The sequence below is a fragment of the Cetorhinus maximus genome, chromosome 2 (assembly GCF_964194155.1).
Source record: "Cetorhinus maximus chromosome 2, sCetMax3.hap1.1, whole genome shotgun sequence".
NCBI lineage: Eukaryota > Metazoa > Chordata > Chondrichthyes > Lamniformes > Cetorhinidae > Cetorhinus > Cetorhinus maximus.
The window spans coordinates 223308757-223332869 of NC_135880.1; the positions used below are offsets into that span (position 1 = coordinate 223308757).

At 43.8% G+C, this 24113-nt stretch overlaps 1 protein-coding gene across 3 annotated transcripts; it reads right to left on the reverse strand.

The window, feature by feature from the left end:
- Positions 1–128: 128 nt before the first annotated feature.
- Positions 129–23744, reverse strand: LOC144671143 (uncharacterized). Of its 3 annotated transcripts, XR_013573898.1 has the most exons (8): positions 23622–23744; positions 12547–12609; positions 9093–9104; positions 7016–7159; positions 4067–4093; positions 2586–2737; positions 395–1102; positions 129–363 (listed from the first exon to the last, which is right to left on the reverse strand). XR_013573898.1 is itself a non-coding variant. In XM_078533060.1 (7 exons), the coding sequence occupies exons 1-7, from the start codon at positions 23731–23733 to the stop codon at positions 830–832; spliced, it is 783 nt and encodes a 260-aa protein (XP_078389186.1). In that variant the 5' UTR covers positions 23734–23744; the 3' UTR covers positions 129–829. The 3 variants fall into 3 exon arrangements, 2 of the variants coding, with proteins under 2 accessions (XP_078389186.1, XP_078389187.1); XM_078533060.1 differs by having other exon boundaries at positions 129–1102; XM_078533061.1 differs by lacking the exon at positions 4067–4093 and having other exon boundaries at positions 129–1102.
- Positions 23745–24113: the final 369 nt, after the last annotated feature.

The window sequence follows — 24113 nt, forward strand, 5'->3', positions numbered from 1 at the left end:
GAACTTAAGCAACAGCTCTGAGAATAAATCTGGGCAGCAAGCGACAGAAGCTGGGAAACAAATATATAACAATGTTCACAACGTAACCGACAGGTATAACTAACCCCCGGAAACCGCTTTTGCAATGATCTTTTTTGAAATGGCTTTAATTTTGAAGAAAACCATAACAAAATTATCTGCAAGTGTTTAGACAAGGACAAAATGAGTGAGAAAATATAATAAATATAATATAATATAAGTTGAGTAACTTTAAAGGTATTTTCCTGTGTTCAATGTTTAAAAGTAATTGACACAATACCTCAGTATAATCTAATTTTCAGTTTCTGACAAAGTTTCCAATTAAAATGTGAACTTATTCCTTCTCTACAAAAAGCAGCTGTACTTTTTAAAGCACCTTCAACTAGTAAAATAACAAGTTAACACCTTAATAAATCATAACTTTTGCTGGACTCCTGTTTCCCAAGGCCAGCTACTCAACAATAATTATGCTTTTATAAGCCAAAAATGCTTGAGCTTATAACTAGAGCTTAAGTTAGACAGCATAGGGAACGAACTTCCTACTGTCACGTATCATTAGCTTATTCTTAGAGTTGTCCTCAACTTGCCAGCTATTTTGCAGGGTTTTTTTCTCACTACAGTACAATGTTGACAGAAATCATCTGAAACGCCAATTGATCCTGAGAACTATTGCAACAGCTCTGAGACTAAATCTGGGCAGCAAGCGACAGAAGCTGAGAAACAAATATATAACAATGTTCACAACGTAACCAACAGGTATAACTAGCCCCCGGAAACGGCTTTTGCAATGATCTTTTTTGAAACAGCAGTGTCAGCTTGTTTTCGGGAGACTGGCCTGTCTGCTCCTGCCATTATACTTTCCCGGACTTTCCTGCAACGTCAAGTGTTTTTCTTCATCGATATCCCCCGAAGCCGTCACCTTCTTTAACGCTAACTTATAAAGTCCATTTTCAAACTCTGTGCACAGCCAGTAACCACGCGCGAAGTCGGATTCAAACGTTGAGAACTGTCCCTTGTCACTCATGTAGAATATGATGTTGCGCTTGCTGCCATCCACTGTTTCTTCGTCTGGAGTATTCTGCTCCTGTTTATAAAAAAAAAATCAAATTCATCACAGTATATCCAGGAAAACTCAGTCTAAGTTTATAATACAAAATTTCCACTCAGAAACTAAATGGGATTGACAAGTGAAGAAACCAGAGAATGCAGATACAGGAATCATTAAAAATATTGATGCAAGTTGATAAGGTCATAAACTGGACTGCAGTTTGTTTCTAGAGGAAGGCAATACCAAAGAAGAGGGAGGTAATGTTATATTTATATACAATCTTGGTTCGAATACTGTGTACAGTTATGATATCTGTACCACAAAAGAGATACTGATCTATAAAGACCTTACCAGAATAAAGAGATGCAACTATCAGGAAAGATTAAGCAGGCTGGGGCTCTTTCCTTTTGAGAAAGCAAAGCAGAGACCTGAGAGGGGTCTCTCAAATGATGAAGTAGTTCAAATGGATGGTTGTGGAGGAGTTGTTTTTTTCACTGTCTGTGCCTGCATCCAGAACTAGGGCCCATAAATATAAATGGTCAGTAACAGACCAAATAAAGGATTTAGGTGAAATTTCCTCACCTGGGGGTAGTGGTACTGTTAATGTTGCTGGAGTAGTAATCTAGAGGCCCAGGCTAATGTTCTGGGAACATGGGTTCAAATCCCACCAAAGCAGCTGGATCTAAAAGCTAATCTCAGTAATGGTGATTGCGACTCTCTCGAATGCATGAAAACTATCAGATTGTGGTTTAAAAACCCACCTAATCCAGCAATGACCTTTAAGGAAGGAAATCTGCCAGCCTTAACCAGTCTGGCCTCCATACAACTTCAGATACCGCACAATGTGGTTGACTCTGAAATGGCCTAGCAAGTCACTCAGTTGTACTAAACTGTTATAGAAAAGTCAATAAGGAATAAAACCGGACAAGCCACATCACATCAAGCTAGGCACTGGGGATGACAATGGCACACCATGCCCAGTCATCCCAGCAAAGTCCTCTTTACGAACATCTGCGGGCTTGTGCCAAAATTGGGAGAGCTGTCCCACAGGCAAAAATCCTGGAACTCCCTTCCGAACAGCACTATGGATGTACCTACACCACATGGACTGCTGCAGTTCAAGAAGGCAGCTCACCACCGCTTTCACGCCAGGGATGCTGTCACAGCCAGTGAAAGAATTAAAGGGCATGTTGGTAAAGGTTAGGAGATGGAACTCGTCGCCACATGGCATGGGAATCTGCATGTCCTCACCGCTCTCTGTATCTAACTCAAAGGTGAGAGTCCTAACACAGCTACTTCTCACTCCAGGTGCATTATGAGCAACTGTAGCACCTGTAACCTACACAATGGCAGATTGAACCTAAGGCTTGCTTGCATGGCTTTGTGACTGGCTGAAAATAGTGAGCGGGAGAAGGGGAAATGTGTTCCATTTCTCAACTGTGTTACCCCTCAGTGGAAAATCGTGCCCTGGGGGGGCGCTGGTGGGGGTTTGATGTAATAATTTTAGGATTGTACCCACCAGAAACTCGATACTTTTGGACTTGCTGCATGACATTTGATATCTCTTTGAGTTGCACTGCACTCTAAAGGAAACTGGAAATGAGGTATCCTGGAAATTACAACCTTTAGTGCACTCTTCTGACTCATAGTAAATTATATCAAATTCGATGCCTGTGAAAAGATCAAATACAAAGTATAAACAAAGCATCTTTAAAACACCAGTGATAGGTTCTGTAACTTGAGTCAAACAGGTTGAAGGAAACCTGGGGGTGTACAAAGCTAAGAAAGTGGCAGGGTAAGTTGAGAAGGCGGTTTAATAAAAGTTATTTTAAATAGAAGGGTAAAGTACACAAGTACTTTGTGCTAAACCTTTATAAAACACTAGTTAGGCCCCAGCAAGAGTATTGTGTCCGATTCTGGGCACCACACTTTAGGACGGATTTCAAAGTCTTGGTGAGAGGAGCTTTACTAGAATGGTTCCGGGGATGAGGGACCTCAACCCAGCCTGTTCCTTCCTGGTGGGTTAGGTTACAATGAAACCCCCCCCCCCGAATTAATGCGGAGGGACTGGAGAAGCTGGGGTCGTTCTCTTTTCAGCGAGGTAGGTTAGGGGGAGATTTAATAGAGATGTTCAAAATTATGAGGAGTTTTGACAGAGTAAGTAGGGAGAAATCTTTTAAGTTCCAAGATCACCACAGACTAGTTTAATTAATCGAAAAGCAGTCGATTAGACCCTAAAGAATGGAGAATTTTTAAACTTAATATTTAAACATTTTAAAAATTTGCTTCCATCACAAGCCACTCCGCATTGTGGTAAATTTCGCAGCAATTCCCTCTCCAAACACAAACACTCCCTCCAAGAAGATGTTCATGTGAACATGGATTAAGATATGGCTGCACTGTGATGCCTCTGGTGGTCAAATTGCCTTCCCATACTCATGACGGAGGCTCAAATGCTAGTTGGGCGAGCTGTTGGAGGGTGGCCATAGAGTCAGTTTGAACCAGTGTTAAGGCTTAGCCTCAGGATTTTGAAAGGGTTTGTTAGGGTCTAATCTATGACTATGACTGTGATCTAACTTAGCTCAGATGGAGGATCATATCCCAGTCCTACTCTGTGGGGCTCAGCACCATTCTGTAGCTGTTGCAGTTACCCATGAAAACTACCCAGACGAGCTTCAAAACCTGCTCTAAATGTGCCCCAAACAGGATCCTAAGAGGGAGTATATTTTAACCTAACCCACCTGGTTGGTAGCATCAGCTGCCAATTTCACATCCCCCTCCGATTTACGTTCTTGTTGCCTTCAATGGTTGGGCTTTAAAATAGCCGACAGACTATCCCTCCCCCAAAAAACCCACCCTGTTCCTTCCTGGTGGGTTAGGTTACAATGAAACCCCCCTGAATGTTAGAAGAAACCATGATTGGAGAATCAGGCAAGTGCTTTGGAGCAACTCATTGTAATTTGTCAGGAATATTCACGTCCAAACAATTCAATAACTTACCATTCACTAAGTTATCAGGCCTCATTGCTAGTGACAAAGAGAATAAAAAAGCTCAAATTAGTGACTAAATTGAGAATCAGCATATAACTTCTATGTGGTCACATGACCCCTTCATTTTATTATAAATTAAATAATAATTTTTTTTTTAAAAAATGGGGATAGACTAGATGAGGTAGAGGGAAAAATGAGTTGGGAGTTCGGGTGCACAAGTCATTAAAACTTTTTCACCCAGAGGGTGGTGCCTGGAATTCGCTGACCAGATTGGGGTTTGGGGCAGAATCACCTCGACTCATTGAAAAGGTACCTGGATCTACACCTGAAATGCTGTAATCTGCAAGGCTACGGACCAGATGCTGGAAGGTGGGATTAGAATGGGCGGCTATTTTTTTTTTCCAGCTGGCACAGCCACAACGGGTTGAATGGCCTCTTTCTGTGCCGTAACTTTCCTGTGGTTCTAAAAGCAGCACCAAGGGATGGATTCGTTCAGACAAGAACATAATGGATTCTTGGGTTTTATGACGAAAGTTTCGGAATAGAAGATTCAATATTTCAAAAATTTATTCATGGGATGTGGGTGTCGCTTGTCTGGGCCAGCATTTATTGCCCACCCCTAATTGCCCCTTGAGAAGGTGGTGGTGAGCTGCCTTCTTGAACCGCTGCAGTCCCTGTGGTGTAGGTACACCCACAGTGCTGTTAGGAAGAGAGTTCCAGGATTTTGACCCAGTGACAGTGAAAGACCCCCTAAAATTGTTGACACCTGATGGAGTCTTTGCACTTTGCGTCTTATGCCTGTGTTGGTTTTCCCATCTGAAAGTATGTTGGTTTTGACAGGCCAATGTTAATGGCAGGGGTGGGGGTTGTAATTTTAGGGATTGTTGGCTGGCCAATCAGTACTGGCAGGATAGATTCTGGTGTTGGGGAAGGGACTGAGGTAGCTTTGGGAGGTGTTGATTGTTAGCTGGGACACAAGGCAAGTATGGCACAGGGACAGAAGTGGCTTCAGGTGAAGGGCACCAGGCAGGTTCCAAAACAGGTACTTTGTCGACAAGGACAGGGGAATGGACAAGTGGCGCTCGTGGGCACAGGAAGCTTAATAATTTTTAGATTGGCAAATTTAGCAAATTACCAGTTTTGGGCACCAAACTCTAGGAAGGGTGTGAAGGCATTAGCAAGGGTGCAGAAATGTGAGAATGGCTCCTGGGATTTGAATCTCTTTGTAAAAATCTAATTTTGTTTGTATTTAGCATTTAACTGAAATTTATTGTCTAAATTCTAAATTTCCCAGCCTGAAGCAGGGTTTCAGGGCTTAACGGGGAGAGCAGTGCAAGGGCTTCAACTTTTTACAATTTATATAAACAATTTGGATGAAAGAACCGAAGGTAAGGTTGCTAAATTTGCTGATGACACAAAGACAGGTAAGAAACTAAGTTGTGAAGAGGACATAAGGAGGCTACAAAGGGACATATATAGGTTAAGTGAGTGGGCAAAGATCCCGCAAATGGAGTATAATGTGGGCAAATGTCCATTTTGGCAGGAAGAATAAAAAGGAAGCTTATTATCTAAATGGTGAGAGATTACAGAGCTCTGAGATTCAGAGGGATCTGGGTGTGCTGGTGCATGAAACACAGAAGGTTAGTATGCAGGTACAGCAAGTGATTAGGAAAGCGAATAGAATGTTATCATTTATTGTGAGGGGAATTGAATACAAAAGTAGGGAGGATATGCTTCAGTTGTACAGTACACTGGTGAGAACACATCTGGAATACTGTGTACAGTATTGGTCTCCTTATTCAAGGAAGGATATAAATGCGTTGGAAGCAACTCAGAGAAGGTTTACCACTCATACCTGGAATGGGCAGGTTGTCTTATGAGGAAAGGTTGGACAGGTTAAGCTTGTATCCGCTGGAGTTTAGAAAAGTAAGAGGCAACTTGATTGAAAACTTTAAGATCCTGAGGGGTTCTGACAGGGTGGATGTGGAGAGGATGTTTTTTGCTGGATATATAGAACTAGGGGTCACTATTTAAAAATAAGGGGTCACCCATTTGAGACATATATGAGAAGAAATTCTTTCCCTCAGAGGGATGTGTCTTTGGAACTCTCTTCCTGAAAATGTGGTGGAAGCAGAATCTTTGAATATTTTTAAGACAGAGGTAGATAGATTCTTGATAAACAAGGGGGTGAAAGGTTATTGGGGATAGGCGGGGGAGGGGGTGGTGGTGGTTACAATCAGGTCAGCCATGATCTTATTGATGACAGAGCAGGCTCGAAGGGCCGAGTGGCCTACTCCTGTTCCTAATTCGTATGTTCCTATGTGGAACTTCAGTTACATAGAGTGATTGGAGAAGCTGGGACTGTTCTCCTTGGGGAAGAGAAGGCTGAGAGGAGATTTGATATTCAAAATCATGAAGGGTCTGGACAGAGTAGATACTGTTCCCATTGGTGGAAGGGTCGAGAACGAGAGGACATAGATTTAAAGGAATTGTCAAAAGAAGCAATGGAGACTTGAGGAAAAACCTTCTGGAGGTGAGTGGTTAGGATCTGGAATGCACTGCCTGAGAATGTGCTGAAGGCAGGTTTAATCATGACTTTTAAAGGGGAATTTCTGAAGAGGAAAGGTTTGCAGGACTACAGGGAAAAGGTGGTGGAATTAGTCCTGCAGAGAGCTGGCACAGGCATGATGGGCTGAATGGCCTCCCTCTGTGCTGTAACCAATCTATGATTCTATGAAAGTTGACCCAATTAAGCTACAACATCAACACACTTTAAACCCCAGAAGTACAGGATAAATCTCTACTTGATTGTGGATATTCGGAATTTTCAATTGCTCGTCCCCACTTAGTACACACTAGGCCCATAAAAAAATTTAATATATAAACTTAACTAGGAACTTGGGATGGATGAAATGCACATTAATTGTCCAGCTGTTAAATTTGCCCAAAAAAAAGTACCTTTAGTTTTCTCTTTCTTATTTAGGTCACGAAATTTGGCTGTTTCACATTTCCCTTCGTTGGAGAATACCAGGAGTTTATGACGCATATCCTGCACTAACACGATGTCCTTGCGTGAAAAACTGAGACAATCTTTCACAAAATCTAAATAGAAATAAATTTTTTAACAGACAGGCAACAACACTAAGTAAAGCCTTTTCCAAAATCACAAGTCCCACAAAATTCATAACAGGAGGAGGAGGTGGTGGTGTAGTGTAGTGTATTAGTATTGTTACTGTTACTGGACTAATAACCCTGAGATCTGGGTTCAAATCCCACCATAGCAGGTGAGTAAAACTCGAATTCAATAAAAATCTGAAATTAAAAGTCTAATGAGAATTATCCATCTGGTTCACCAATGCCCTTTGGGGAAGGATAGTGTACACCTGGCCTACAAGTGATTCTGAAATGGCTTAGCAAGTCACTCAGTTCTCAAGGGTAATTAGGGCAATAAATCTCTACATTGATTGTGGATATTCAGAATTTTCAATTGCTCATCCCCACTTAGTACACACTAGGTCCATAGAAAAATTAAAAGCCAGTGAAGCCCCCACAAGCAAATTTTAAAAAATCACCTCCCAAGACCTCTACCACAGAGAATGACAACCAACCATGTGGGAAAACCATCTCCAAGTCACACACAAAAGCAACTTAAAAATATAGAAACCGCTCCTTCACGTGAGTCCCTTCACCACATGAGTAGTGGTTCAAGAAGGCAGCTCACCATCACCTTTCCAAAGGGCCATTAGGAGTAGCTAACAAATGTCAAGTTGGACTTGGGGGATGCCTGCGTCCCAAGAATAAGTTTTTTACTAAAAAGGCCAACCTGTCCACAGTGTACAAGACACCATTTGGACACTCACGGGGTGGAACACAATTTGAAGAGCGGTGTTCAACACTAAATAAAACAGGTAAGTCACTCACATAACACGTGAGGTTGCCAACTCTCCAGGATTGCCCTGGAGCCTCAAAGAGTTAAAAGATTAATCTCCAGGTGAGCAACACCTGGGAATAATTATGTTTTCTAACAAAAAAATAAATTTTAACGCTATAGTTATTAATGATAAAATGTGGGATGAAAATGACTGTCAAGAATCAACCAACTGGATAACGAAGAGTCTGTTAGCTTTCTGATTGGGCAATGGGAAGGCAGGACACTTAAATGATAGCTGAGCAATGGCAGTAACGTGGGGTGGGGTGGTTGGAGGCAGGAGGTCATGTGATGAAACCTCCAACCAGAGTTGGCAACCCAAATAACACAGGAGAGCTGTAAATTGTGTGACTGGTGGTTCTTGGGCACATTCACTTAAACAGTCAGTCCTTCAGCATGTATCTCTGTTTGTTCCTGTTCCTCCTCAGTTTCTACTCCCCAGTGCTCCCTCCTCCCCATCACTCCTGCATCTATACTATTCCCCTGAGTCATGAGAAATCTGCTGTGGCTCAGTGGGTAACACTCTCCTCTCTAGGTCAGAAGGTCATAGGTTCCAGTCCTACTCAGAAGCAAAAAAAGCCTAGGCTGATACTCTCAGTGCAGTACTGAGAGAGTGCTGGACTGTCAGAGCTGCCACCTTTCAGGTGAGCCTTTAAACTAATGATCCCGTCTGCCCTCTCAGGTGGATGTTAAGGATCCTATGGCCACTATTCCAAAGAAGAGCAATGGATTTCACATCATTGGAAAACAGATAACCTGGTTGTTATCACATTTCTGTTTGAGAGCTTGCAGTGCGTACCCAGGTTGCTGTGTTTCCTACATTACTACAGCAACTGTACTTCAACAAAACTTCATTGGCTGTAAAAGGCTTTGTGAGGTCATGAAAGGTGCTACAGGGGCAAGTCAGGTACAGGGTATAGGTGCAAGGAACAAGCAAAGAAAGGTATAAGTCTTTCTTTAATGTGTTTACATAGAGAAATTAAATAGATCATCAACTGAATTAAAATAGCAGAGGAAAGGGAATTAACTCTCCAATCAGTATGATAGGTTGGAGTCGTGAACATAGACCCTTCAATTTATGAATATTTGAAAATGTCCATATCTTACCTCCTGGCATTCCTTCATGTTTCAGCACAATTTGCAAAAGAAAAAGAAAGAATTATTAAAAGACTGATCCCAGCCACAACATCAATCTGATCATCTATCAATATTGGTTCTATTGATAATTATCATCAGTGAGTGCATTCCAAAATTAATTGTAAAATAACACCATGCTTTATGTTGTCAGTTGAGGCTCAATGGGCTTCACTCTCACTTCTTAAATCAGAAAGACATGAGTTCAAGAGCTTACCCCAGAGAACGGAGCATAAAATCTAGGCAGACACTCCTTGGCTGAATGGCCTCTTTTTTTATTCATTCACGGGATGTGGGCTTCGCTGGCTAGGCCAGTATTTATTGCCCATCCCTAGTTGCCCTTGAGAAGGTGGTGGTGAGCTGCCTTCTTGAATCGCTGCAACTCATGTGACGTGGGTACACCCACAATGCTGATAGGGAGAGAGTTCCAGGATTTTGACCCAGCAAGTGAAGGAACGGCGATATATTTCCAAGTCAGAATAGCGAGTGAATTGGAGGGGAACTTCCAGGTGGTGGTGTTCCCATCTATCTGCTGCCCTTGTCCCTCTAGATGATAGTGGCTGTGGGTTTGGAAGGTACTGTCTAAGTAGCCTTGGTGAATTCCTGCAGTGCATCTTGTAGATGGTACACACTGCTGTCACTGTGCGTTGGTGGTGGAGGGAGTGAATGTTTGTGGATGTGGTGCCAATCAAGTGGGCTGCTTTGTCCTGAATGGTGTCAAGCTTTTTGAGTGTTGTGGGAGCTGCACTCATCCAGGCAAGTGGGGAGTATTCCATCACACTCCTGACTTGTGCCTTGTAGATGGTGGACAGGCTTTGGGGAGTCAGGATTCATCAAAGGATTCCCAGCCTCTGACCTGCTGTTGTAGCCACAGTATTTATATGGCTAGTCCAGTTCAGTTTCTGGTCAATGGTAACCCCCAGGATGTTGATAGTGGGGAGATTCAGTGATGGTAATGCCGTTGAACATCAAGAGGTGATGGTTAGATTCTCTCTTGTTGGAGATGGTCATTGCCTGGCACTTGTGTGGCATGAAAATTACTTGCCACTTGTCAGCCCCAAGCCTGGATATTGTCCAGGTCTTGCTGCATTTGGACATGGACTACTTCAGTATCTGAGGAGTCGCGAATGGTGCTGAACATTGTGCAATCATCTGGCCTTTTGATGGAAGGAAGGTCATTGATGAAACAGCTGAAGATGGTTGGGCCGAGGACACTACCCTGAGGAACTCCTGCAGTGATGTGCTGGAACTGAGAGGACTGACCTCCAACAACCATAACCATCTTCCTTCACGCTAGGTATGACTCCAATGTCTTTCTGCACCGTAACGTCTATGGTTTTATAGAGGGACATGAAGAAAAACTTGTTCACCCAGAGGGTGGTGGGCTCACTGGAGAGTCAGCCTGGTTTAAGTTCTCAGGTCTAAGGAGTGGGACTTGAACCCATGACTTTCTGACTCAGAGGTGAGACAGCTATTCCTGGCTGACAGCTAGATATCAAGTTAAGGTCTCACTTCCTGGGTAAATACAGCTGTCACACAGTAAGATGAAAGGGTTTAACCGACATTGCATCGGAGAGGTAACTATATGTGGTGTCTAACCCGCACTGTGTTTTAACAAGTCATTACAAGACTGCATTGTGCAAGAACCAAATAGTCAATACTGATTATTTTGAATTAAAAACAAGTTTTTTTTAAAAAGACAATGTTTTCTCAACCTTAAATGATATTTTATGATCAATATGCAAGATCTGAGCTCAGTGTGTAAATATTGCTTCACACTCAGGCTGAAAAGTCTTTACGATTCTAGCTGTGTTACCACACAGCAGGAAGTCGGTGGATTACATTTAAGAGTTAGTTTGATGTCCAGTCACCGGAGAATACTTTGTTTTCGATTCCCATCGTTTTTTTGAGTTGTTGGGGTAACTATCAGCGGAAAAAGTCTATGATGCCATCTGTAACTTAAACCAAAGGCTGGTATCAGATTGTCAAAGGGAACTGTCTGGAGATAGAGGGATGGTCATTTCCAAATTCAAGTCGATCTAAGTTGGAATGTAACCAGATCATTCCAGACCCGTGGGATCCCTGTGCCAGCTCAGACCGATTGATCACTTAAACAGCCAAGAACACCCACAAATGTCTGATCGAAAAGTTGAAAAATCTCGAATTTGGTTTAATTTTATTCCAAATTACTGCAAATGGATCCGCCTCTCTCATCAACTCCTTCTTTGTCTCTGAACAGTTTAGGTTTGTGTACAGAGTTTTTTCCATTCACGTCCCCAACATCCAATCAGATGTCGCTATGTTTGGGAGTCGTGGATTTCCAAAGTAAATATCAATTATTTTCCCTTTTTTCTGACCCGGTCACGTTCACATCGTGAGCAGACAGGCAAAATGGATAAAACATCAACACTTTCCTGTGAGCCACAATGTGTTAGTCAAGGTGAGACCTCAATGCAACACGTAGACAACACGAATGTCTGGTTAAATTGCAAGGATTCCCAATCGCCACCAGGAGACAACTTTCTTGGTTTACTTTAGCTGGTACAATTCTTGGCCCAGAGTCTGTAGGTTTCAGTTTATGCCAATTTTAACACTTGTGGTGATGGTGTGTTATAATTCATTCAGGGATTCCAAGTTGCTTTGGTAACATACACTTTTACATGCATGTTGTGGGCCAGAGCTATGGTTAGTGACAGTGGAGGTTCCGATTTACTTTCTATCACTTGTGTGTGAGTGTTTATGTGTCTGTGTAGTGCCTGTCTATGTGTCTTGTTTGTCTGTGTATGTGTGTCTATGTCTGTTTATGTGTGTGCGTGTGTGCCTGTGTCGCTGTGTGTGTGGCTGTGTTTGTGTCTGTGCATGTCTGTGTGTCTGTATGTGTGTGTTTGTCTGTATGTGAGATTGGGTTCCTTGCAATTTAACCAGACATTTGTGTTGTTTTTGTGTTGCATTGAGGTCTGTATGTGTCCGTGCATGTCTGTGCGTGTGTGTCTGTGTGTGTACGTGTCTGTGCATGTCTGTGTGTGTGTCTGTATGTGTTTGTATGCATGTGTAAATGTGTTTATGTGTCTGTGTGGTGCCTGTGTGTGTGTCTGTCTGTGTCTGTGTCTGTGTCTGTGTGTGTGCCTGTGTATAACTGTGTCTGTCTGTGTCTGTGTGTGTGTGCTGCAGTTGTCTGGCCTCTGCCTGAGCTGATCTATGTCGGGTCGATTCCATAAAGAAATAAAGACCTTTGTTGGGAAAGGAAAGTATTGTGTGTGGGACTTCAACACATTCACCGAGAGTTCGGAGAGGGGGAGCAGAGACATCAACTCTCACTCTGGGCGGTGAGTTTACCAATTCCTGCACTGGGAGAGATCAGAGTCTGTTTAGTGGCTTCATTATCCTTCCCCGTCCACCAGCTGTGAATTGTTCAATAAAACTTTACCTTCAAGCCACAAGATACCGTCCTTCAACACAACCGGTCTGAGTTCTTGACACTTTTCCATCTCTTGAAAGATAAAAGATAGAAGAACAGTGAAAATGAATGGCTGGAAGAATTAAAATATTCTATTTCATAATCGATAACACCTTCAATGTTATTAATTCAAACTATCTACCTGCATCTGTGCAGGTCACCTCCTCAGGAATTATAGGTCCTGGAGTCACCTGGCTATGCTTAGGGTCACCTGGTCCGGATGGCTTGCATCCCAGGTTGCTAAAGGAAGTGGGCGTGGAGATAGTGGAAGGGCTTTCCATAACTTTTCCAATCTTCCCTATATGTTGGGGAGGTGCCAGAGGATTGAGGAGTGGCAGGTGTGGCCCCTTATCCAGGACAGGGTGCAAGGACAGTCCTAGCAAGTACAGGCCAGATAATCTAACATCAGTGGTGGGTAAGGTTTTGGAAACCTTAATCAGGGAAGAGATCAACAGGAATTTGGAGTGGTTTGAGTTAATTAAGGAGCACGGATTTGTAAAAGGCTGATTGTGCTTGACTAATTTAATTGAATTTTTCGATGAAGTAACAGAGAAGGTTGATTAAGGGAATGCACTGGATGTTGTTTATATGGATTTTAAGAAAGTGATTGACAAGGAACCACATAAAAGGCTGGTTAACAAAATTGAGGCTTATAGAATAGGAGGGCCATGTACAATTGGATAAAAAATTGGCTTAAGGACAAAACCGCGAGTTGCAGTAGATAGTCGTTTTACAAGACCACAGGGTGATAGAAAGTCATGCTTCCCAAGGGTCAGTGCTAGGACCACTACTTTATCTATATATAAATAACTTGGATCTTGGAATACGGAGTAAAATTTCAAAATTTGTTGACACCAAACTTGGAGGAGCGGCGAAAAGCGAGGATGATACAAATTGCCAGTAACAGGACATACGTAGGCTAGCAGGATGGGCAGATCTGTGGCAGGTGGTATTTTAAAGAGAGAAACGTGAGGTGATGCGTTTTCGAAGAAGGGATGGGAAGAGGCAATATCGACTTATTGGCACAGTCCTGAAGAGTTTGCAGGAACAGAGGGGCCCCAAGGGTTCATGTGCATCAATCTTTGGTGGCAGGACACATCAAGAGAATGGTTAGCAAAGCATATGGGATCTTGGGCTTCATAAATAGAGGCATTGAGAACAAAAGCAGGGAAGTATGCTGAACCTATATAAAGCTCTTGTTAGGCTCCAGTATCTGGTCTGCATAGTTTCAGAAGGATGTGAAAGTCCTTGACAGGGTGCAGAGTGGATTTACAAGAATGGTTCCGTGGATGTGGGTTTTTAGTTACAAGGTTGGGTTGGAGAAGCTGGGATGGTTCTCCTTGGAGCAAAGGAGATTGAGGGGAACAAAACAAAAATAAAAATAGCTGGAAAAACTCAGCAGGTCTGGCAGCATCCTCGGAGAGGAACACAGTTAACGTTTCGAGTCCGTATGACTCTTCAACAGAACTAAGAAATTTGACCGACATGCACAAAATTATGATAATCTAGACAGAGAAAAACCCTTCCCATTGGCTGATTGTACAAGGACTAGGGAGACGCAGATTTAAGGTTTTGGGCAAGAGATGAGGGGGTGGGGATGTGAGGAAGAACATTTTTTACACAGCAAGTGGTAATGACCTGGAACTTGCTGCGGATGAGGGTGGTGGATGGGGAAACAATCAAAATGATTTCAAAAAGAAATTGGATGTGCACTTGAAGAAAATTAAATTGCAGGGGTCCTGGAACTGAGCGGGAGACTGGGACAGAATGGATTGCTCTGCGGTTAGCTGGAATGAACTGGATGGGCCGAATGGCCTCCTTCTGTCCAGGAATCACTTGCTGAGGGTCTAATAACCCCGTACAATAAGGTTTCTCTGCTCACTGATATATACGGCAAAGATCTGCTCGATCATTGCCACGGTAACAGTAGTCACTGCATAATGAAAAGTGATTAAACAAACTAACTTTACCCACTTCAACGATGTGATGAGGTCTTCTGCAAATCCACGTGGTTAGTTTTACTTTTTTAGTTGTTGTGCCTAATGATGTGCCCGTTTGGACGTTAATCTTCTCCTCTGACTTGGTTTTCGTATCTCCCTTGACCTCAGCGAATAGTGGGCGTGGGATCCACAACGTAACAGGCTCTGAGGTTTTAAAAGCTGTTCCTCATGTGCGTGCTGATAAATGAATAAAATAAAGACTTGCACTTATACAGTGTCTTTCACAACCTCAGAATGTCCCGAAGCACTTTACAGTCAATGATGCGCTTTTAAAGTGTAGTCACTGTTGTAATGTAGGAAATGTGGCGGCCAATTTGCGCACAGCAAGATCCCACAAATGGCAACGTGATCATGGCCAGATAATCCATTTAAGGTGTTGATTGAGGGATAAAGATTGGCCGGGACACCTGGGATAACTCCTCTGCTCTTCTCCAAAAACACCATGTGATCTTTTACATCACCCGAGAGGGCAGACATGGTTTATTGTCTCATCCAAAAAATACACTTTCAGCAGCACAGCATCTCCCTCAGCACTGCACTGGGAGTTTCAGTATGAATCATGGGCTCAAGTCTCTAGAGTGAGGCTTAGACCTACCACCTTCTGACTCAGGGGCGGAGTGCTATTCAATGAGCCTTGGCCGATACCTGAAGGCCAAGGTTGATTGACCATGAGAGACCTCACACCTGAATCTGATTCCACTTGCTGTATTTTCATGTTAATTTCCCATTAAGCTTATCACAGAAACTTAAGTCTAGTGCCTATCAGCGTTAGTATCCTCTATATGCCATGACAAGTGAGAATGCGGAACTCGCTACCACAGGGAGAGGTTGAAGTGAGTAGTTTAGACGCTTTTAAGGGGAAGCTAGATAAGCTTATGAGAGAGAAGGGAATAGAGGGTTACAATGATAGATTTAGGTGGGAGAAAAGATGGGAGGAGGTTCAAGTGCAGTATAAACACCAGCATGGACAGGTTGGGCTGAATGGCCTGTTTCTGTGCCATCTATCCTATGTAACAAAGCTATGGAACTACTGTGATGAAAGTGGGCTACAAGTTCACCAACTACCTTGGGACATCTTGAACTTTTTAAGGAAGACCTGGGGTTTTTAGAGGAATACAAGTAAAGACATTGATCAAAAGACGGCTGATACAGTAAAGTGACCACATTCTGGAAAATTCCTCTGTGGTTTCACACTGACAGATGTGCCCTGACAACATGGAACTTTGCACCCGAAAAGGCGTCAATGCCCACTTCTAACAGAGAGACTTGAAAAAAGGTTTGGACAATGCAAAAGCCTGGGTTTTAATCTCCCGTGTTTGTGGAGACAATGGGCTGTTTCCTACATCTCATCAGAAATCTTAAAAAACCCATCTCCTGTTGATTTGTATCTCAGAACGTGTGTAAAAAAGTTCTGAGATGAAAGAAAAATGGACGGTAGATGCAAGACGCACCTATTTCCCCCTCCTGGGAATTCACAGAGAAAATGGCTTAAAAACTGGCTGAAGACCAGTGAGTGACAGTGACAGAAGCAAGAAGCAACACCCCTGCAGAGAAAGGCAGGCGATTTCTCTCTGTCTCTCTCTCTTTCTCTCTCACTGAAAGCAAGTGCCTTTAAGATAAACAGCAAGAAACAAGGCAGTTTCCTAAGAACACCACTAAAAAGGCACGATCTCTATCTCTCTCTCTCTCTCTCTCTCGCTGGAGACAAGTGTTGTAACAGGGTGTCTTTCAGAATTGAATCAAACCAACAAGTGTCTCAAATAGACTACAAAAACCAACAAGGACAACTCCAAAGTTCTACTGGAATCATATAACTTTACAGCCACAATATACCACCATCTACACCACAGACAAGCCAAGGACATATTCAAGGACATACTTTCTTTGTAACTGTTATCTGGACTCTTAATTTTCTCATTTCTGATCAACGTGCGTGGTTCTCGCGTCTTTTGTTATTTTTCCTCAGGGTTTTTTTTTTAGTAACTAATAAACTTACTCTTTCTTTGACTCAAGGAAACCTGGTTGGATTGGCTCCTTATTAGAAAGTAAATACATTTGAATAGGGAAAAGTCATCCATGGGGTAAGAATTTTAAACAAACCTTTGTGGCGACCTGCCGGGAGGGGTTGAATAAAAAAGGGGAGCCAGCTCATTCTTCCCATCCGGTCATAACACAACTGACTTCCAATCAACCTGGTGCCCAGAAAGTGAATAATTTTTAAGTGTGGAGTCTCAATCCTTCAGGTTGTGAATTGTTTTAGGAGATTTTCAAAATGTCAAATAATTTTTTTGTTCCTGTACTTTTCCTTTCTTCCCCTCTTATCTCTCTCACTTAATCCAATCCTTCTTTCTATCTCCTTATTCTCAATCTTCTAATCTCATTGGTTAAGCAGATAGACTGTCAGCCCTGTTGTCCATTGAGATCCTGTATGACCCTTGACCCTCGCTGTGCACATATAGGCTCACACTTGCAGCAATTTTTAAAAAAATTTCATTCTTGGGTTGTGAGCATCACTGGCAATGACAGCATTTGTTGATGATGCTGGTGAGTCATGTCATGGCCATGTGGTGTAAGTACACCAAAAGCACTATTAGGGATGTAGTTCCAGGATTTTGACTCAGTGATAGTGAAGGAATGACAATATAGTTCTAAGTTAGGATGGTACATGGCTTGGAGTGGACCTTGCAGGTGGTGGTGTTCATGATTCTGTTGCCCTTGTCCTTCTAGATGGTACAGGTCACTGGTTTGGAAAGTGTTGTTGAAGAAGCCTTGGTGAGTTGCTGCAGTGTAGATGGTACACACTGCTGCCACTGTGCATCAGCAGTGTTAAGGCAAATGGGGAGCATTCCATTACATTCCTGACTTGTTCTTGTGGATGGTGGACAGGTTTTGGGGAGTCAGGAGGTGAGTTACTCTCCGCAGGATTCCTAGCCTCTGACCTGTTCTTGTAGCCACAGTATTTATTTGGCTAGACCAGTTCAGTCTCTGGACAATCGTAACCCCCAGGATTTTGATAGTGGGGGTTTCGGTGATGGTAATGCCATTGAACATTAAGGGGTGATGGTTAGGTTCTCTCTTGTTGGAGATGGTCATTATCTGACACAATGCTGTGGCATTAATGTTACTTGACACTTGTCAGCCCAAGACTGGATATTGTCCAGGTCTTGCTGCATTTGGATATGGACTGCTTCAATATCTGAGGAGTCGTGAATGGTGCTGAACATTGTGCAATCATCAGCGAACATCCCCATTTCTCACCTTATGATGGAAGGAAGGTCATTGATGAAGCAGCTGAAGATGGTTAGGACTAGGACACTACCCTGAGGAAAAGCTAGGGTCCCGGCTAGTCCTGGAGCAGAGGTCATTAGTACTACAGTGGGGATGTTGTTCAGAGTTGAAACAGACATACAAAGCTTGAAACATGAACATGCACAAACAACTCTAGTTAACAATACACCTTGTGCTGCCGTGAGATCTGAGCCAACATAAACTCAACAATACACTGCAGCCAGTCACCAAGCAGATATAACCCACAGAACCCAAACACAGCTCATCTTATTCAGGCTTGTTTAATGTATTTATAATTGTGTTGCACACCTCTGCAGCCTGGGATTTTCTTGCATCATAAAACCCTTTCTCTCTCCATCATTCTCTTCCGTGACACTTTAACCACAAAAGCAACACATGAGCCACATGGAGCTGCAAATGTGAGTTCGATTGTGGAGCAAAATCTGTGTGACATCAGATAGAAGAAAAGGTCTCAGGGACGGAGGAGGAAGGTAAACTCCAGGACTAATGCAAGTTGGACGAGATTGAATCTGGTGGTACAGGACTTGAGTGTTGCTGAAGAAAGAGACACGTCCAATCTTTTCGTCTTGCATTCATCAGACACACGCGAGAAAACCAATACGAGTGTCTGATGCGTGCAAGACAAAAAGCTTAGACATGTCCCTTTTTGCAGCGATAGTGAATATAGACCCTCCACCTGACATTCCCTTTGTGCTGAAACCAATGGTGTAAAATGAGTTTCTAATTCACAATCACTCACAACAGCAAATATTCCATGAAAGCAAAATATTGGGCAAGTACACAGTTTGCGTCGGAATGGTCAGGGACTATCAGAGGATAGAGGCCCCTCAGGGGTACCTTTCCATCCCCAGAGGTTGCACATTTTCACCATCGTCTGTTTTTCTGTAAGGTGCTGGCTATTGTGTCTAACTTTTGAATGGTTTATAAATTATGTCCAATTTTACAGAAGCAGGCCATTTGGCCCAAATCACCCGTGCAAGTGTTTATTTTTTTATTCATTCACGGGATGTGGGCTTCGCTGGCTGGGCCAGCATTTATTGCCCATCCCTAGTTGCCCTGAGAAGGTGGTGATGAGCTGCCTTCTTGAATCGCACTGTTGATGACCCTTCCCATTTACTGATGATGGAGAGTAGACTGATGGGGCGGTAATTGGCCGGGTTGGATTTCTCCTGCTTTTTGTGTATAGGACATACCTGGGCAATTTTCCACATAGCCGGGTAGCTGCCAGTGTTGTAGCTGTACTGGATCAGCTTGGCTAGGGGCGCGGCAAGTTCTGGAGCACAAGTCTTCAGTACTATTGCCGGAATATTGTCAGGGTCCATGGCCTTTGCAGCATCCAGTGCCTTCAGCCGTTTCTTGATATCACGTGGAGTGAATCGAATTGGCTGAAGACTGGGGTCTGTGATGCTGGGGACCTCTGGAAGAGGTGAAAATTGTAGCAAATGCTTCAGCCTTATCTTTTGCACTGATGTGCTGGGCTCCTCCATCATTGAGGATGGGGATATTTGTGGAACCTCCTCCTCCAGTGAGTTGTTTAATTGTCCATCACCATTCACGACTGGGTGTGGTAGGACTGCAGAGCTTAGATCTGATCCGTTGGTTGTGGGATTGCTTAGCCCTGTCTATCACTTACTGCTTATGCTGTTTGGAATGCAAGTTGTCCGGTGTTATAGCTTCACCAGGTTGACACCTCATTTTTAGGTATGCTTGGTGCTGCTCCTGGCATGCCCTCCTGCACTCTTCATTTAACCAGGGTTGATCCCCTGGCTTGATGGTAATGGTAGAGTGGGGGATATGTCGGGCCATGAGGTTACAGATTGTGTTTGAGTACAATTCTGCTGCTGCTGATGGCCCACAGCGCCTCATGGATGCCCAGTCTTGAGTCACGAGATCTGTTTGAAATCTATCCCATTTAGCACGTTGGTAGTGCCACACAACACGATGGAGGGTATCCTCAATGTGAAGGCGGGACTTCGTCTCCACAAGGACTGTGTGGTGGTCACTCCTACCGATACTGTCATGGACAGATGCATCTGCGGCAGGCAGGTTGGTGAGGATGAGGTCAAGTATGTTTTTTCCTCTTGTTGGTTCCCTCACCACCTGCCGCTATCTCCTTTAGGACTCACCCAGTAGTGGTGCTACCGAGCCACCCTTGATGATGATCAGTGAAGTCCCCCACCCAGAGTACATTCAGTGCCCTTACCACCTTCAGTGCTTCATCCAAGTGATATTTAACAGCAGTACGTGGTAATCAGCAGGAGGTTTCCTTGCCCATGTTTGACCTGATGCCATGAGACTTAATGGGGTCTGGAGTCAATGTTGAGGATTCCCAGGGCAACTCCCTCCTGACTGTATACCACTGTGCTGCTCCCTCAGCTGGGTCTGTCCGTCCTTCTGTTGGGACAGGACATACCCAGGGATGGTGATGGTGGTGTCTGGGACATTATCCGTAAGATATGATTCAATGAGTGTGACTACGTCAAGCTGTTGCTTGACTAGTCTGTGAGTCAGCTCTCCCACTAGCCCCCAGATGTTAGTAAGGAGGACTTTTCAGTATCGACCAGACTGAGATTGCCATTGTCGTTTCTGGTGTCTAGGTCGATGTCAGGTGGTCTGTCTTGTTTCATTCGTTTTTTGGGTTTGATATAACTGAGGGGCACTTAAGAGACAACCACATTGCTCTGGGTCTGGAGTCAGAAGGTTTCCTTCCCTGGGACATTAGTGAACCGCAGATGGGTTTTTACAACAATCGACAATGGTTTCATGGTCATCAATAGACTTTTAATTCCAGATTTTTAAAAGTTGAATTCAAATTCCACCATCAGTCGTGGTGGGATTGTGAACAGCGTCTCTGGATTACTAGTCCAACGACTATACCACTACACCATCACCTCCCCACCCCACATGAGCGTCTACCCATCCTACCTCATCTCATACTATCGGCATATTCCTGTACTCCTGTCTCCTTCATGTGTGTCCAGCTTCCCCTTAAATTTATCTTTTCTGTTCACTTCAAATATTCCCTGTGATAGCGAGTTCCACGTTCTCCCCACTCTCTGGGTAAAGACCTTTCTCCTGAATTCCCGATTGGATTTATTAATGACTATTGAATATTTCCTGTGATAGCGAGTTCCACATTCTCCCCACTCTCTGGGTAAAGACGTTGCTCCTGAATTCCCGATTGGATTTATTAATGACTACGTTGAGCTGTGTTGAGCTTTTTTTGCACTTTCCCCAAAGCTACTGCATTTTTTTTGGTAATACGGAGAGCAGGACTGCTCTGGGTACTCCAGGGTTCCACACAAGTTTAAAATACTGTCCCTGATTGTCAATTCTATCATCCAGAAATGAGACTACAGACTATTTCTTAGAAAAAAGTCACCTACCTCAATCTGGTGAATATTCCTAGGCTCTGCACTGTGCACTTACAGGTACAGCACTTACAATGAATGCCTGTCCGCCTCAAGTGACAGTCTAGTTTTTATAAGCCACCCACCACAGTTGTGGCTGATTCATTTCCCTTCTATGACGTCTTTTTATTGATTTCTTTTTCCTACACAGATTTTGTTTTTTATTAATTCCAGTTGTCTTTGAGAAGGTGGTGGTGAGCTTCCTTCTTGAGCCGCTGCAGTCCCTGTGGTGTAGGTACACCCACAGCGCTGTTAGGGAGTTCCAGGATTTTGACCCAGCGACAGTGAAATTGGGTGGCAAAGACCTCACCAGACTTTCAACTCTTGGTTGCTTGTTTTCTCAAGTGAAGTAGACACGTCCACTTATCACAGAATCTTAACAGCACAGGAGGAGGCCATTCGGCCCATCATGTCTGCACCAGCTCTCCAAATGAGCATTATGAGCTGGTGCCATTGCCCTGCCTTTTCCCCGCACCCCTGCACATTGTTTCTATTCAAATAATCATCTAATGCCCTCTTGAATGCCTCGATTGAACCTGCCCCCACCACACTTCCAGGCAGCGCATTCCAGACCCAAACCACTCGCTGTGTGAAAAAGATTTTTCTCATGTCGCATTTGCTTCTTTTGCAAATCACTTTAAACCTGTGCCTTCTCGTTCTTGATCCTTTTACGAGTGGGAACAGCTTCTCCCTATCTACTCTGTCCAGTCCCCTCATGATTTTGAACATCTCTATCAAATCTCCTCTTAGCCTTCTTCTCTCCAAGGAGAACAGTTCCAAACTCTCCAATCTACCCTCACAGCTGAAGTATCTCATCCCTGGAATCATTCTTGTAAACCTCTTCTGCTCTCTCTCTAATGTGTTCACATCCTTCCTATAATATGGTGGCCAGAACTGTACACAATATTCCAGCTGAGGTCTAACGAGTGTCTTATATAAATTCAGCATAACCTCCCTGCTCTTGTACTCTATGCCCCTATTACTAAAGCCCAGGATACTATATGCTTTACTAACTGCTCTCTCTACCTGTCCTGCCACCTTCAATGATCTATGCACATATGCACCCAAGTCTTTCTGCTCCTGCATTCCCTTCAAAATTTCACCCCTTATTTTATATTGTCTGTCCATGTTCTTCGTACCAAAATACATCACCTCGCACTTCTCTGCATTGAACTTTATCTGCCACGTATCCGCCCACTCCACCTACTTGTCTATGTCCTTTTGAAGTTCTACACTGTCCCCCTCACAGTTTACAAAACTCCCAAGCTTCGTATCATCTGTAAATTTTGAAATTGTCCCCTCCACACCAATCATTAATATATATCAGGAAAAGCAAGGGTCCCAATACCGACCCCTGGGGAACTCCACTACAAACCTTCCTGCAGCCCGGGAAACATCCATTGACCATTACTCTTTGCTTCCTATTCTTCAGCCAATTTTGTATCCATGTGGCTACTGTCCCTTTTATTCCATGAGCAATAACTTTTCTCACAAGTCAGTTGTCGGCCCTAAATTCCCCTTATTCCTGGCGTTTCACAGTTAAATCCGAGTATAGGAAATTAAAAAATATTACACTTTTCTAATTTACTCACCAGTTCCTACTTACCAAGGTCGCCGCTCTTCTCTGAGCGAAGGCAGAGAAGGAGAGGAGCCCCTCTGCCCTCAGTCACCAAACTCCAGCTGAAGCACTCAGCTGCAGCCAAATGCCCCCGTATCTATCCCGCCTCACCACCTTAAACAAAATTTCCATTGAGTTCTGCAATCCCGGTGGGGGCCAGCGAGTGAAAGCGTTGTTATTGCACCAAGTGAATTAGCTCATTCCGATCGGAATGTTTTCCCAGCCAGGTTTGTGGAATCAGGAGAACCGGAAATGCTGAAAAGCTGAAAAGACGGCTGGAAATTCTGGAACAGCGCTGACAGGTTCCCCAAGCTGCCTCTGAGGCCTGTTTCTTGGCTTTGTTCTATGTTGTTATGGCTCAGAACCAGGTTACTGTTGAGTAATTCCAACTAGAATTCATAGAATCATACATCACAAGAGGAGGCCATTCAGCCTGTCATGCCTGTGCTGGCTCTTTTTGCAAGAGTTATCCAATTAATACCGCTCCCACCCCATTCCAACCCTTTCCACCAAATTGCCCTGCAAATATTTCCCCTTCAAGGATTTATCCAATTCCTTTTTGAAAGTTACTGTTGAATCTGTTTCCACCCTTCTGGCCCCTTTCAGGCAGCACATTCCAGATCACAACAACTCATTGTGTAAACTTCCTGTCTCCCAATTTGGCTCTCAGTGCCCAACAGTTAATTCTTTCTAACTATGAGCACTAACCTCGCCGCAGACACAATGATAATCCTGGAGATTGTCCTGAATTCCCTTGAAGCAGCCGCTGCTCAAAGGTTTCGCATGACTTTATGTCCAGCTCCGCCCTCCAATTGACCATAGTCTGCCCCCTTCACCTCTCCGCCCCCGCCGCCAGTGACGGAAGCATTGGTAGAAGCAGCGTACCAATGGTAGGTGAGTCAACGCCCAGGAATCCTTCTCCCCACCTAGCTCTCCCAAGAATAGCCTGAGTGCCATCTGCTGGAGAGCCGTGGAATGACACAGTCCCCGTTTAATTCCAATCGAGAGCTGAATTAATCGGGCTTTCCTTTCACTCGTTCCTGGGACGCGAGTGCCACTGGCAAGACCAGCTTTTGGTTGCCCGTCCCTGATGGACCTTGAAAAGACGTTGGTGAGCTGCCTCCTGCTGTCCGTGCGGCGTAGGTACACCCAGTGTGGTGTTAGGAGGGGAGTGAAGGAATGGCGGTGTAGTTCCAATTC

Bases quoted from the DNA above. Each gene is read 5' to 3' on its own strand.
- LOC144671143 (XM_078533060.1), bottom strand. From the start codon at position 23,733: ATGGTCAATTGGAGGGCGGAGCTGGACATAAAGTCATGCGAAACCTTT. The intron at 12,610-23,621 runs GTTAGTGCTCAT...TTATCTTTCAAG, and splicing joins ATCATTGTGTCTGCGGCGAG to AGATGGAAAAGTGTCAAGAA. The intron at 4,094-7,015 runs GTACTTTTTTTT...CTTTGTCACTAG, and splicing joins TAAGAAAGAGAAAACTAAAG to CAATGAGGCCTGATAACTTA.